Here is a 13,642-nt window from a genome sequence, read left to right on the forward strand (position 1 = left end):
ATGAAACACATATTGCACATTTAATTTATACAGATAACTCTACCATTTAATATTATCAGCAAATACGTATATAAAATTGAATTATAACAGGAAACTTTTTCCACTATACATGAATTTCTTGACTGAATTGTTATTACCTTCTTTTGGTCTTTAGTTTTATTTTTATTTCAATAACTACTTGACTTTATTATTTTGACTCTCATTGTATCTCTGACTGCCGATACCACAAGTCCGTTACGTGAAGCCACGAGAAAACGCTTACGTATGAGTGGATATAATAGAAAATTTCACAGACAAATGATTTAATAATTCTCTAATTTTCGTTTCGTGTTTCTTTCGAATGATTACACCGCAAATCTGACAATTTGATGAGCGATGTGATTCTACGTAGTGACGCAATACACATAACTTCGGTTTTACTTTACGTAAGTTTTATATTATTATTGTATAATGTAATAATTATGATAATCATTGGACTATTCATTACATAGCTAATTTGGCATTTGGATGAAGAAGAACGAACTAATTGTCGGGAATCATCAACTTGGAATTTGCGTTAATTGTGTAATGTCGATTTATATTTTACCTATATCGATAAGGACCCGAATGGAAGGGTTGAAACGGGTATATTCTATTTGTTTTGTTACATTCGCACGGAAAATGAAGAATTTTGGTGCATCCGAATAGCTGATGTAGGTTCTGATGGGCTTTTTCACATTTTCCACCGAGGAAACTTTTTATCACTTATTATTGTAGTCTTCCTAGATATTTTCAAGATAGTAGTATACAGCGAATACGACATTACCGGACCGTGATGGAGTGGTTGGAAAAGCACAACACCGGTCATGGAGAACATCCGGTTGCGCACGCCAACGGATGTACGACGACGATGTGCGCGTGAAGTAAATCAAAACTCGGCTTCGCCGATTGACAGTTGCGCGTTGTTCGCGCGCGGCGAGATTTACCGCAATTCCAAACGAGCTACCAGCAAGTAGCGCGACTTCGTGGCAGACCGGTTGCACTCGGCTGATCTTTAAAGCACCGCTTCAGCCGATGGAAAACACTTGTTAGCGCTCGGCGAGCGAATAAAGTGGTGCCTGTCCGAACTAAATGTAGATACATCTTTTATACGCGCTATCGCCAGCATCTGCAGCCTGCGATCGAGCTCTCTTTTGCTCCCTTTTCTCCTCTCTTCGTCTCACACGCGGTCCACACTGACCTCTTGCTCTATCTCTCTTCCCTCTATTTCTCTCTCTCTCTCTCTCTCTCTCTCTCTCTCTCTCTCTCTCTCTGTCTCTTTCTCGAGGCATGTTTTGCCAACTGTTGGTATGTGGCCTGCGGTCAGAGTTTTTCATAGCACTTTAAAATCTTATATGTACTGTCGAGTTCCTCTTGCGCCGACAAATATCGAATACTTTTACTATCATACGCTCATAAGAAAAATATTACAGTAAATATTTGGCTAAAAGAAACAAGGATTTCTGTAAAGAATGTTGATTCGATACTGCTAATTAAATATATTTTTCAACGATTGATTGCGTCAGTTATAATTTGTGCGGTTTCTCACTTTTTGTTAATTATCTCAACATTAGAATCAAAATATGTATTATGTATAAAAAAAAATGCCAGATAAGAATTATGTAAGTAACAAACTCATTGGATTTCCTGTTACATTAAATTTCATTTTTAACGTTGTTCTAGGAAAAAAAAAGTATCGTAATAATACGTAATCTATATCAGTTAAAATAATGTTTTACGTATTATATAAACTAAAACAAAAACTTGATTATTTGAAGTCAACATCCAATTTAAAGCATCACATAATTAAAAGATGGATATATTAATTTTTTTCGACGTAACGGAAACTATTTTAATCGTCATTTAATTTGTTGTTCCACAATTATATTTGATGATGGTCGTGGAAAATGATGAAATTACCTCGACAAGAAGTACAATGCAAACGCAAAACGCAGGTGTATGATTGTTACACATCTCTTCGTGACACGAGTCACGTAAAAACGAAGGACACGCGAAAAGAATTAGCCTGCGAGTGCGACTAGGTGGACAAGGATAAGCCGCACGATGGTGTGCCATCACCGCTAATTAATACCGCGAGTTAATTATGCCACAGAGCAAGACAATGTTGTCTATACTGTATCCACTTTATTCGCGCAACTTGCTAATAACAGGTAATCGTAGGTTTACTGGAGTTACGCTACAGGTGTCCACAAAAGAGTGTTATAGTGTTTTAACGCGGCTCAGCGAGAATCGGGTCATTAATTAAGAGAATTAAAGGTCAGACAGGCATAATTTACGTCGGAATACTTGCGCCGTCGATGAAGGGAGAGTATCGAGAGAAAACGAAATAGTTCTGGCTACTATAAATTTGGCAACTTTTGCAATTGAAGTTTACCTGTAACTAGTTTTACAAAGTAATAGAAACTGTGAAGTAGTGCTGAAATGTTATAAAAATATAGTCACGACATACAACAAATTGTATGCACTATTAATTGGTAGTAAAATAGTGATTCAACTACATTGAGTAGTTACCTGGACTTTTTTCATGCAAATAGATATAACAATTACATTTTTCTAGTTTGGACAAAAACTTTTTTTTTAATAAAGCACTCTATATTTCTTAACTAATTAATCATTGTTGAGGTAACTTTAAGGAATACATTAATAACCTTTTTTTTTAAGTCTCATAAAGTTTTAATAAGAACAATAAGTAAATTAAGTGAACTACGAAAATATAGTAATATTAACTGTTTGTAATTGATTACATGGTTAAGGTTACTATATCCTTTTACTTAATCTAGTAGTCTTATCAGAATTTAATGTGTATATACTTGAGACGCTATTTCACTATAAATTTATAGTTACTGAACGACATTTTCTCTGAGTGAGAACACGATGAATGGTGAAAAATATGGCAAATAAATATAGAAAGACGACGAGTAAAAAATTGTCATCGCCATCGATTACATTATATGAATGCAAACTCTTATCTTATCAGTTTTTGCTGTAACTTGTATATTTCAATTTATACTAGAAATTTAAAATGCTTATTACGGTCGAAGCTAGATCTTCTTGCTTTAAATAATTCAATCTTGAATTACTAATTTATACTACATACGTATTTGCATATATACTTGCATATTGTAGTCTTTTTGAAATGCGCGCCGATTTGTTTTTCCGGATCATAAACGCAATTAAAACTACTCTAGTAATCGCGAATTAAATATACAAGCAATTTTTTATAATTTCATGCTACGATCAAGCATCGTATTACAAAGATGTTAATATGTTGACTAAACTGTTAATAAATTTATTGCGAAAAATATTGTATTCCGTACGAACGTCCCAAGTCCATTAGACCACCGAGGGCTTAATTCTAATTTAATCGAAAGGAGGATATTAATTTAGCACTTGTTACTTTATATTAATTGAACAGCTTGTTTAGTACAAGTTGTATTTTATATTATCTCGTATATCACGATAAAATATCGTATAAATAGTTGATACATCGAACCTCATGAAAGGAAACTCACATTGTTACGTTGATGCGTGTTGATACTACGTTACTAGTTTACGGACGGTCACGTAGAAAATTGACTTTTAACGAGCGGCTGTTTCCTAGATTTTCCGGTGAATTTTACAGTTTCACCTAGGGAAAGGCGCCGATCGCTCGCGTAAACAATAGGACGAGGGGCACGTTCGCGGATGTATCGCCCGCGATTTCCCGGCGAACATTATACATAATTAGCAGCGCGGGTACCGAGACGGGGAGCGAACAATGGACGGCTCTTTTCGCATGCGACTAAATACGTCAGCGCCACGGTAATTGGCCGACAATTACCAGCCGTAGAATCGCGGCAGCATTAAGATGGTATAGCCCAGTAGCACGCAAATATGGGAGCGAAACTTATCTCGCGCAATTTATTTCGACGAGGTCGTACGACGCGACGGCGATGTCGACGTCGGCATCGTTCTCCGGAAGCGAGCACAAAAATGCGATTAGACAAAAGATAATACCGACGCCGAAACGTGCACAACACCCCTCCACTCCATTTCTTGCATATGTACTTAAATGACAGAAGCTAGGTTTTCTACATTTACGAGATTTTTCAAAGACTACGATTTTTTTTACAATGGTATGCAACGATGTTTTAACCCTAGCAGACCACTCACGGGTTCAATGTGATTTTTTACATTGCTGTAACTTTTTTGTAATATAATTTGAAGACCCGAATTGAAGCTGGAAAAAAATTTTAACTCTCCATAGATATGACAAGCCTGCAAGGGTATTTTTTTTTTTTTTTTGCGTTATTCTCAACGTGAGAATGCACGAAACGTTCAAAGAGGGTACTTGGGATTTATACATGACTAACTTGTAAGTTTTCGGCGTTTTGGGTATCCCTTCATTTTTTATTAAATATATACGCTTACTGAGTTTCGGATAAAAATAAGTGAGTACGAAAATGTAGAATTAAAAAGAATTATTTCAATATAATAAATAGTAGAAATTTTATAATCTCTGCCAGTTTTCGGAGATCGCTCGGTCGAGGCGGATGTATCGCTTTAGAGCAAGTGTTTAAATAACAAAATTTTATTTATTAATTATAAACTTATAAGATGTAGATTTTTCAAAAATGTCGATTTTCGGTAGTTCAGATAATTATACTTTTTGTGCGATTTATATCGTACTATTTTTTTTTTGTTAGCCCAAATCTCTCTTTAGTCAGCTAAAAAAATTCTAGTTTGTTTAGGGTTTTTGCTTGAACATTAAATTGAAAAATTTGAGAATTTTTTATTCAAAATAGTCATTTTTGCGAATTTTTCCAATAAAATTTCTTTGAAGCATTGTAATTAATTGGAGATAAAATATTATTTATTTGATTCATATTTCTCTGTGTTTATTTGACTTTGAAGTATAAATTTCACACGTTTTGAGCTAAAAAATACGTATTCAGTCGAGAGATATAACGTGGCAAAGTTGCAGGGTTTCACAGACCCTGGTGCGGCTGGGAAGGTAACCAAAAATAACAACGGCCTGCTAGGATTAAGATTGATGTGAGATCACTTTTTCGATTTTCAGTTGAAAATTCCGGCTCTCCGGCAGATGGAAAATCTTCGGTTAACCGTTATAAATTTTCAAGTTTTTAGATCAATTTTTTTACGGTTTCGAAAAGAAATCTCCGAGTAGAGAAGAGCCAGATCTGATGATTTTTTTTCAGAAAGTACAGAGCAAGTAATCATTTCGACAGTAATAATAATCAACATTCGGCAGTACATCTAATGGAATCTCCGACAGAAGAGCCGTTGATTTCCAGCAGAATCCTTGAAATGTAGCAACCATGTGAGATCTCTCTTCCAAAATATCAAATCTTTAGTTGCTTGAGAAAATTTTGCAATTGGTTAAGCATTTGTTGTTGCATTGTATTTAAAATTAGGAACGATATATAAATTATATATTATTTCCTAAACGTCCAATTTATGAGGATCTTAAGATTCTCCGACATTTTAACAACATTTTTCAATAATTACGATCATTAAATTTTTATAATTCATATATATAATTTCAACAATAGTTTACATCATGTTTATAATTCTTACAGACACATTATTCCTTCTTTCATCTCTTTCGTACTAATTATTAACGTTCCTAATATTTTTTTCTATTTTCTTTCTATAATCATTATTGAAAACTTTTATAATTATTATTATAACATTTCATTCGATATTTCGTATGATTACTGCAATTTAGATGAATGCGTATTTGATATTTTTGTTTATAAAGAATTATTTCTACCTTCTTTTCTTGACACGGACTTTCCATTCTGCACACGATCCTCTCATTTCCTAAGGAAGCGGCGTATTTCTGCGTCGTGCAAAAAGATAGAACGCGACTAACTCTTTTTTCGAGACGGAGCATTGACGCGGTGGCACTTTAACGGCATTTCAGCGTCGATATCGACAAGAAAAGCGTACGAAGCGAGATTTATCCAACGAGATACACATAAGACGAACGCGGCTTGTCGTCGCTCGTCAGCAGCGAGTTGACAAAGAGAGAGAGAGAGAGAGAGAGAGAGAGTGTGTGTGTGTGTGTACCACGGATATTTTCTCTTTCCAACACCGCCCCGGCGACACAGGCGAGTTCATAGAAAATTCTATTATTCTATTCTTATCATCGCGCTGACGCGTGGTGCCCGGTATCGACAGACGGATACATAATGCAACGTGAGTTTCCGAGCTTGCGCGCGCGAGTGCATACCTACCGGATGCGGCCACCACTGAGCTTGCATACTGAGCACCAAGGAGCCCGCGTCGTCCACGGAGCCCTCCTACAAAACGTGCTGACTCGTCGTGACGAACGTCGCCGCCGTATGCTGGCCCTCCTCAACGTGCTCGAACGTGCCGTGCGACGTTGATCGAAGAGAGGGTAGACTTGACGTCTTTACGAGCACCGACAGCATTTGTACGACGGGATTTCTGTAGGAAGACACATCGTCACACAGGACGTGAAACGTTGGAGCCCGAGATCGGAGATCGGGAATACTTATAAACTTCTATTCATTTCCTGCCTCGATACGCTTTTACTCGCTAACTCTCTGTTTGCAAATTTTATGTTTCGCTCTGCGAATTTGAACGCCTTATATATAATCGAGAATTAAATAACCGGTAAATTTTATATACGAGTATACACACACACGTTAAATACTAGAAGCTAAAGAAAGGAATCAACAATTTTATCAGTCACGACAAGAAGTTGCTGATTGAAAAGTTGAGTTTTTATTAATTATTCCAATTTGAAAATTGACGTCAAAATTTTCTGTCATCACATGACTTGTGCGTCCTGCTTGAAATGTCCCATTTGATAGGTCATACAAGCGGGTCCGTCCACTTGTTCTGTGAAAAGATCAAGAGTCCGATCATAATGTGAGACTTAAGAATACATTAATTTACGCGGAGCAAAACAATATACGACACGTAAAGGGAATGACTGGTGCATGGAGGCACAGGTTTGACATATGTGCGAAATTTAAATTCTCGCGCGTGCCGACGGGGGGTATCGTTTTAATTAACACACACCGTCTGCCGTACTCGAGACCCCGTCCGTGAGACTAATTCGCCATGTGCAAGAACAATGCATCAGGATCGGCAGCCGAGCGCACGAACATATCTCGAGCTCACGCGGCGCCGTTGATTGCGTGTCGCGGATGTGGATTTGCGCGCGCGATTGAAAGACGACCAACGCGACGCCGCCGCCGCCGCCTGGAAATTCTACTAATTCAATGGATAGTCGAGCGTCATCGAGCAACGAGCGTGGGCACCGCCCACGCGTTGCGTAACACGTATTAATTAATTATCGACGTGCACGAGCTTGAGCGCGGGGTCAGCGGGACGCGACACGAGAACGTTATAAAAACGTGACTTCTGCGTCGAATTCACTTCGGTCGCTTGCGTAATGTTCGCTATATGCAGACTCATTGCATTGCTCGCGAGCGAATGCGTATCGGATTGAAGAAGTAGATATTTGTGATTATACAGATGTTACTTCGTTGTCTCATATATATATATATATCGAGTTCAATTTATTAATAAAAAGGCGTTCGCTTAGGCGTTCTATTTGAAAGAAGTGAGCAGTGAACAATTTTTCCTCGAATACATCGATTTTATATATATATATATAAAATTAATATAAAATTACCTATTCTCAGAACTGTACTCTCATTAAATATTTATGATTAATGTTTCATGTATTTATCATATTATTACTTTATATATCTTGTATTATATATCTGCAATTATACAATTCGATAATGAAGCCATTAGTAATTAGTGTAAAGCCAAAAGCGTGCGTTATGTTATTGTTGATCTAAAACGGCTTGTGCCTGTAGAAAATATGAAATACTTCAATTTCTAGATTTATTAAATAGATATCTGTTTATGAGTGCTACGGTTACGTAGTAATCATGACATCGAATTAATCCTCATAAAAATGACCGATCATTTTTAGCGAATAAACCCGAACTTATTATATTGTATTCGCATAACATCTACGTCACATATTCCTATGTACATACGCAAGTAATAATACGATAATTAAAAAAAGATCAGAATAAAATGGAACTTAGTCTGAAAAAAAAAATAAATAAATAAAAATAATAAGAATTAGAAAAAGACTTTTATTTGATATATCGAACAAAATAGTGCAAACTTATTTTTAAATGTGCAAAATGATTTTTTACCGTGTCATATTTTATTTATCATTATATATATATATATTTTTTATATTTTTTTTTCCAAAAGTTTAAACAACTGAACGCAATTTTATGTAACTAACGCAATTTGACAGACAATTTCGAGTTCAAGTTGTATAATCTGCGCACACTTTGAATTAATTTTTAATTTATTCGACGCAATTTTCCTGAATGTATGGAAAGTTATAATGGAAAATCGCTCGCGTTTTCATGAACAAATGCCGGTACAAATGAGCGAGCTGTAATTTTAGACGCTACGCTCTCTCGTAGCTGCCGGTGAAAGCACAATAAATCGATTGAGATCACGCCACTTCAGGTCAAGACAATGCAACTATTTGCATGTGGCACCGCTCGCGTCTTAACTGTGGCCGCGACGGCGGTTGTGGTCGACGATTTCTGTTGCATACACACATAGAGACGTAAGCCTTTTGCGGGCGGCCACATGCTTCTCGTGAGGCTCGTTCGGTGTTATTCAAGTATATATTCATTTGCGCAAATGTACATTTAATTGCTCTTTCAAGTGCTTTTATTAGAATTGATCAAGGAAAAAGGAAACAGCAAACGTATGCTCGAAAAATGATTTGAAATCTGTAAGAATCGAGAAATAAAAGTGACGAAATCATGATCGAAATGTTGGATTTTATATGAATTCTATTCGGAGCGCTCTAATTGCATAGTAAAAATTCTGGAAACTTTAAAAAACAACTGTTATGAATTATTTGAATACAAAATGAAAGAGAGAAAAAAAAATCAGTTCCACTGTTCGATGATCAGTATAGTAATTATTGAACACTTTAATTATTGTACTTTATTTAACGTTGAAAATCAATGAGTGACTGTTTTATTTCGATGTCGTGAATATTAATAAAGTTATTGCACATAAAATTATACAAGATTGAAGCTAACAAATATTTACAAATTTGGTTTATCTATAATCTTTGTTGTACGTTTAAAAAAATATATCTTGTTTCGCACGTACGAAAATAATATTATTGCGATCACATTCTAACTTCGATGCATGAACGAAAATATCTGCCGAAATCGAAGTCGACGGATTGTGTTATTGCATTTACGCCGGGTGCAACGTCCGACTATCGCGCTCGAACGATTTAAATTTAGCCGACAATGACATTCCTCTTTGAGCATTTTCCTGTATTATAATTGACAATTGTTAACAGTGCCGTATTTGTTAACAGTGGCGTATTTTCATTTTATCGTATACCTTTTATACGATAATAAAAGATGCGCCACAAAAATAAATTAACGACATGTCGTGCGCTGTAAGCATGTTGGATGAATATTAAGTTTACAAATAATTTATAATGCGTATGATTTTCGTTACAAGTCAATACAAATTAAGTGGATTGGAAGTTGGAACTGAAATCTGAAGAAAAATGAGCATAAGAAATGACGTTTGATAAGAAAAAAATACTTTACGAGATAAATTATGCAGTTAACATTAAGTATTTAACAATTATTGTCAAGAATGATATATATGTATAGCATAATGACGTTTCGTTTGAAAATATTAATCACTATCGAGTGGAAAGTTCTTAACATATATGCTCGTGCATCATGCAATAGAGAAGACCCGTATGAAGAAAATTTTAAATGTTAATGTATGCCTGCTGGGCATTAGTCAAGTAAGAAGGAAAACCTATCGAAGATAACTTGAAAACAATATGGCGTAGAGATAGGCAATTCCTTCGATAATTGTTTCTGCCATTTTATGCAAGTCTTGCAGTCTTTCTTTTGTTTCACTCAATAATTTATAAAAGGAATTATTCGTTATTTTCTTATAGATTATTCGACTGAATCATCGCACGTACATATATGCGTCTCGCTTTGTTAGCTTTGCTTGTCGCTTGTACAAATTCGCAAGATAAGGGTACAATTAAAAAATTGTTTAAATATAAATCGCAAATAACTTTTCTGTGCAGTTATGTGTTTTGCTGCGATATGTCCACTTGTGATATTCCAACATCGTGATATTTGCACAAGTATTATGATTATTATGCACTTCATGAGAACGATAAGAAAATAACGTAATGTCGTAATAAAATTATTGCATATAATAAACGCATATATTCTGTAGGCTCATCTTGCTGAAGAAAAAAAAGATTGATCTTTGTGTGAAAGATTCCAATCAAAAACACATTTATTGCATTGCCTCTTCGTTGGCATCACTGTCGTCAATTAGATTCGCAAGCGGTATAGTTAAAAAAATCATATTGTATTAAATCAGATGTAAGATCGATGAACATCTTATCAGCCAACGTGGCAGATTCGAAGCACAAAAAATTAATCTCTTTGCTTCAGAGAATTCCGCTGTTGTACTTGAGCTATATTATAATTCGAATGCAGATTTATAATATTTAATAATACAACATTTTTAATTGTTAAAATATTGGTAGCGTAATAGATTTTTCTCACGTTTTAAGAAATATATAAATAATACAGAACAGATGGAACGTTCTTATTTTTTTATGGAAATTAGCTAGCATTTTAACCATTGCATAATTTATACCTATTAAAAAAATAGATAATTTCAATAGTCCAATAGTCAATTGAAATAGATAGTTTTTAAATCATTGCCATTTTTTTAAATTTTTAATTCAATTGCTTGATGAAAAAGTATCCCCGGGAAAAATGTTATATAGACATATTTAATATGTAATTACGTATAATTGTATATAAAATATTTCAATTTTTTATATATATATTTATATATAATTACATATAATTGCATATATGGAACTTTTTTCTCGGAATATTAAAGTAAGAAACATTGGGGTAAAGTTATGTCAAATCGAAAATTAATAATTTAAGGATTAATTGATGATTTTGAACTTACGATTCTACGTACTAAACATGTCACGTCACAATCATTAAAAAATAATTATTCTATCTTGATAAAGATTTATTTTTCGATTAATATCTTATCTCTCTTCGTTATCTCTTTTTTACGTTTTAAGCTTTTTTTTTTCGTTTTTTTTTTTTTTTATTTACGCGATTCGGTCGTAAAACTTTTTTTTTTGAAAAATTACCGACGCGTGGGGAACATTACGAGCTTTGAGAGCCACTGCTCAGTCTGATTGTTGGTTTTTCCCCTCCTCCCAATTCTTCCCCCCTTTTCCTCCTCTCGCGATAGTATTGCAGCTCGCCCCGCGTGCGCCGTTTCATTGTTGTGAACGCATGCAAATTGCGATCCCAGTGCCGGGCCCCGAGTATCAATTCTAACAGAATTAATTCGAGTGCAGTCATTGTTTTTTGCGCGTCACAAAAAACCCTCTATACGCGGGCGGCATCGTTTTGCCCCGCTACGAACAATATCCGGTTCATACGAACGGTTGCGCACGTCGCCGATCTCTCTCCTCACCGCCGCCGACCGCCCCGTGTATTCCTATGGTAGTGAAATCCCGTTCGAAAATTGAACCGTGGGTCGTCGATATAACATCGGCAATCGATCATTTTATTGGTAATTATCGTCAACGTTTTGCCAGTGATGTCAGTGCCCAACGAACAGCGTCAAAAAAGGATTGAGTAATATAGCGTCGCTAATTCGCAGAACTGAATGCCCGTGTTTCATCACGCGATAGCTTCCAGTGAACAACCTCGCTTTCAGTGACAAATAACCAAAATAGTACGACTACTATTAGTGTTGAAAAATGTAGAAAATGTATAAAAAATTTGTAAAACTACGCGAGCCACTGTTTACATCGCAGTTATGTTTGACGAAACGTTGGACAAATATTTTGATAACGTAAAAGGAAACTTATAAAAATCTTAGTATAATATTAAAAAGTAATATTTAAAATATTTGAAATTTAAAAGTAGTTTTTTAATATTTTTTAAAAAATATTGAAAATTTCAAAAATATTAAAATCTCCGCCGTCAAAATTCGCGTATACTATAATATGAATTAGATATTTCTGTTACAGAAAGATGATTTCATTTTTAAAGAAACGTTGGAAAAATATTTGATAACATAAAAGAAAACTGATAAAAATCTTGATATAATATTAAAAAATCATATTTAAAATATTGAAATTTAAAAGTAAATTTTAATGTTTTTAAAAATATTAAATAATGAAATTTTAAAAATATTAAAATCTACGCCATCAAAATTCCTATGCTATAATGTGAATTTGATACTTGATGTTACAGAAAGATGACTTCACAGCCGTCAGTTCAGCATTGCGCCAATATCTTCCTGAAAAAGACACTCCGTATATTTTGGACGTCGACCTCGATTTCTTCAGTACTAAAAATCCGTTCAAGGATCTTCACGAACGCGTAAACCTCTATGACAAGTTGGCTCCTTTGTTTACATACAAGAGGACGGAATCAAATGATCCAGAGGTAAGTTTGTTTCAAATTTATATGAAAAGAAAAATGGATTTAATTTTTTTTTAATTAAAAAAGCATTATATAACAATGTATTTCTAGTAATTAAACAATAAGATGTGTACGAATCAAAATCGTATCAAATTATAGGACAATATATTTTTTTTTTCCAAGTTTTGCTTACATCGCCGATAAAAAATAAAGGCGAGCTCTTGAATTTACACTGTTTCACAGAAGAATAAAAAAAGAATTAAATTAAATTAAAAAGAATAAAAAAAAAGTGAAATTTGAATTTACTCTTATCAAAATGGACATGGAGGCAATGCCACCAGTTACATAACTGTTTGATGGAGGATATCTTGCTTCTTTAAATATATTAGAGCAACGAATTAATTATCTATATATCTCTATATATCTACATACGGAATTTTGTCAATCGTGTTTTATAAATACTGACACTGATGAGGATGGCTTGAACTAAAGTCAAAACGTAAAAATTACAATTTAAGACGCTGACTCCATACGGCTCTTTTTTTAACAATTGTTTAGTTTATTTTCTTAAGAATAAGGAGTCTGGTGGTTTTATTATTTTTATTGTACCATTTCATATATAAAAAAATAAACTTATGAATTGTCCATCACACACAATCAACCAATAATGTCAATCTCGTTATCTTCAAATTTTTTAAAATCGTATTATTTTCACGAAATAAAAGAACAAAAAATCAGTCAAACAAAAAATATTATTCTCACGCTTCCTAACACTGAAAGCTCTTTGGTGGAACAAAAGGTTGGAATAGTTATAATTTTAAAAAATTGTACGAAGATATTTTCGCAATTTGGTTGCTATAAGGCTATAACTTTTAAAATTTTATAGACACGATGACTGTATTATACAAACTCACTTAACATACACGCACAAAATAATGAAGCATCGTATAAAAACAATCTACGTCGTTGCAAACTTTGTCCCAAAAACGTCCTCTACAATACAAGATTAAAAGAGAGAAAGAGGTGAAGAGAGAGAGAGC

The 13,642-nt window shown here is 34.4% G+C and overlaps 1 protein-coding gene across 1 annotated transcript in view; it reads left to right on the forward strand.

Moving 5' to 3' along the window:
* LOC108753293 (UPF0489 protein C5orf22 homolog) overlaps window positions 1-13,642 on the forward strand; it is a 714,118-nt gene that overhangs the window by 455,747 nt on the left and 244,729 nt on the right. Inside the window, exon 5 of the mRNA XM_018494769.1 lies at window positions 12,432-12,626. Within this exon, the coding sequence (XP_018350271.1) occupies window positions 12,432-12,626 (195 nt within the window). The remainder of the gene's footprint in view (window positions 1-12,431; window positions 12,627-13,642) is intronic.

This window comes from Trachymyrmex septentrionalis, unplaced genomic scaffold (genome assembly GCF_001594115.1).
Source record: "Trachymyrmex septentrionalis isolate Tsep2-gDNA-1 unplaced genomic scaffold, Tsep1.0 scaffold68, whole genome shotgun sequence".
NCBI classification, from domain to species: domain Eukaryota; kingdom Metazoa; phylum Arthropoda; class Insecta; order Hymenoptera; family Formicidae; genus Trachymyrmex; species Trachymyrmex septentrionalis.